This window comes from Austrofundulus limnaeus, unplaced genomic scaffold (assembly GCF_001266775.1).
Source record: "Austrofundulus limnaeus strain Quisiro unplaced genomic scaffold, Austrofundulus_limnaeus-1.0 Scaffold109, whole genome shotgun sequence".
In the NCBI taxonomy this organism is placed as follows: domain Eukaryota; kingdom Metazoa; phylum Chordata; class Actinopteri; order Cyprinodontiformes; family Rivulidae; genus Austrofundulus; species Austrofundulus limnaeus.
Window position 1 is genome coordinate 248,952 of NW_013952511.1, and position 2,182 is coordinate 251,133.

General features: G+C 38.9%; 1 protein-coding gene across 1 annotated transcript in view; it reads left to right on the top strand.

Annotated features, from left to right (window-relative positions):
• aspscr1 (ASPSCR1 tether for SLC2A4, UBX domain containing) overlaps positions 1 to 2,182 on the top strand; it is a 32,438-nt gene that overhangs the window by 13,730 nt on the left and 16,526 nt on the right. Inside the window, exons 7-8 of the mRNA XM_014014011.1 lie at positions 267 to 924; positions 1,659 to 1,718. Of these exons, the coding sequence (XP_013869465.1) occupies positions 267 to 924; positions 1,659 to 1,718 (718 nt within the window). The remainder of the gene's footprint in view (positions 1 to 266; positions 925 to 1,658; positions 1,719 to 2,182) is intronic.

The following is a 2,182-nucleotide window of genomic DNA, read 5'->3' on the forward strand; positions in this document are numbered from 1 at the left end:
CAGCGAAAGTTGACACAAATACTTTATTATGGTATAGTATTCAAATATATGCCTGAGAAACACATAATATTGCCCCTTTAAGAAAATACATGTTTATGTTCAGGCTGTGGGATAATCATCTCTCCGCATGAAAAAAGTCATATTAAAAGTTTTATTTTGTAATTTTTTTTTACAATCATCTGGAGACCCTTCTGTTTGTATTCTTAAATATTATATAAACTGTGCAGAGCAAGGAATCATGTCAACCGTTCATGTTGCTGTATCAGGTTTCTTCTTAAAAAAGACAAGACGCCAGAAGAGCAAGGTGAAACTGCTACTGTGCCAATCCCACCTGATGCCAAGGAAACCACATCCAGCTCATCATCTCAGCCTGCTCCAGCTCCTGCTCCTGTTCCTGCTGCTGCTCCTGTTCCTGCTGCTGCTCCTGTTCCTGTTCCTTCTGCTGCTCCTGCTCCTGCTCCAGCTCCAGTTCCTGCTCCAGCTCCTGCTCCAGCTCCAGTTCCTGTTCCTGCTCCTGCTGCTGCTGCTCCTGCTGCTCCTCCTCCAAAATCTGTGCACATTGAAAACTCAATTCCCGACGAGCCAATGGGAACGCTGCCTGCGCCAACTCCTGCCACGCCTGTTGAGCAGGAGGCCATTCCAAGCCTTCAGCCCAAAGCCCCGCCCACAGGAAGTGAAACACTAACCAAGGATGGAGAAGAAGCAGCGCCATCAGGACTGGACGACGACCCTTCCTCCTCCTCTGCTCCTTCAGCTCCCTTCATTCCTTTTTCCGGAGGTGGTCAGTGCCTTGGAGGCCCAGGAGGAGAAACTGGTGCACACTGTCCATCCTCATCATCATCTTCATCTCTGTCGGCTCTTGGTACAACAGTAGAATCCCCCAAAGCCAAGAAACCCAAACCCAGCCACAGTTCTAACACCAAGGTGAGCCCCAGCATCACAAAATAAACAAGTAAAACCACAAATTATATCAGGAAGATCTGATCATTTTCTTTAGAATTAATATAGCTGAGAGTTACAGAAAAGGATTATATCTGCTTTGATATACTAATTATTCTAAAATTTAAGTTTTGATTTATGATGAAAATATTGAAAAAGTTCTTAAAGTGAAAATGAATTTTCTTTACATGCAACAGTAGGGACGTAATGATTCACTCAGGCCCCAATTTGATTATCAGTTATAAGTTAACGATTACGATTAGTTTCATTTTTTAAACAAAATGAATCTTCGTCTTTTTATAACCAAATCTGTTTATTTTTTTAACATCAGCATTTTTGTCCTTGTATCAAACTCTGTCTGTTGTCTAATAACAGAATATAACTTCAAAATAAATAAAAATGTCCTCAGAAATCTTGTGACCAAAAGTTATCAAGTGTCAAACTGAATTTGTCTTAACTTACTGCTAAACAATAACAATGAAACTGATTCATTCATTTTTAATCAGTTCACTCCTGTTATTAGCTGTTATTATTGATTATTAATCGAGTCTCTTTTAATTGTTACATCAAGAGATAATAAAACCATGAAATACTGCAAAGGTTTTTGGTCTAAAAAGCATCAAGCAAGAAATGTTTTTTTAAACTTGAAACTGAAAGTTTGTTTTTGGTCTGACTGATAAATAATGTAAGTTTTTGTTTGTTTATTTTATTTGTATCAGTGTCAAACCAATGCCAAGTTACAGGACCAGGAAATGGATCATGTGGAGGAGTTTTTGGAGGTAAATCTGTTTACATTTTTCAGAAGTCACTCCTCTGTAATTAATTTAATTTATTGAGTTTATCAGCTTTTACAGATATGGGTTTCCCAACAGATAGTTTTTTTGTTTTCAGAAGCTTTTGTTACCTGCTGATGAAGACGGTGAGGGTGTTTGCTTGTGTGTTTGCCTGTTAGCTTAAAGGCACAGTGTATAGGATTTTGTCAATTCTTTTAGCCGAAATTGGGATAATCACTAATGACAATAATAAAAAACATGTCTAATCATTGCAGACAAAGACCTTGTTTTATTATTTTACCTTATAAAAAGATGTTTATATCTCCATGGTCGCGGGTCGCCACACAGGCAGCCGCCATCTTGCACCGCCATCTTGCACCGCCATCTTGTCTACGAAGGCTCATGAAGGACAAACTGCGGTGGCGGCGTCAAAAACTGTGTTAGTTGTAATACTATAAATGTAATATTTG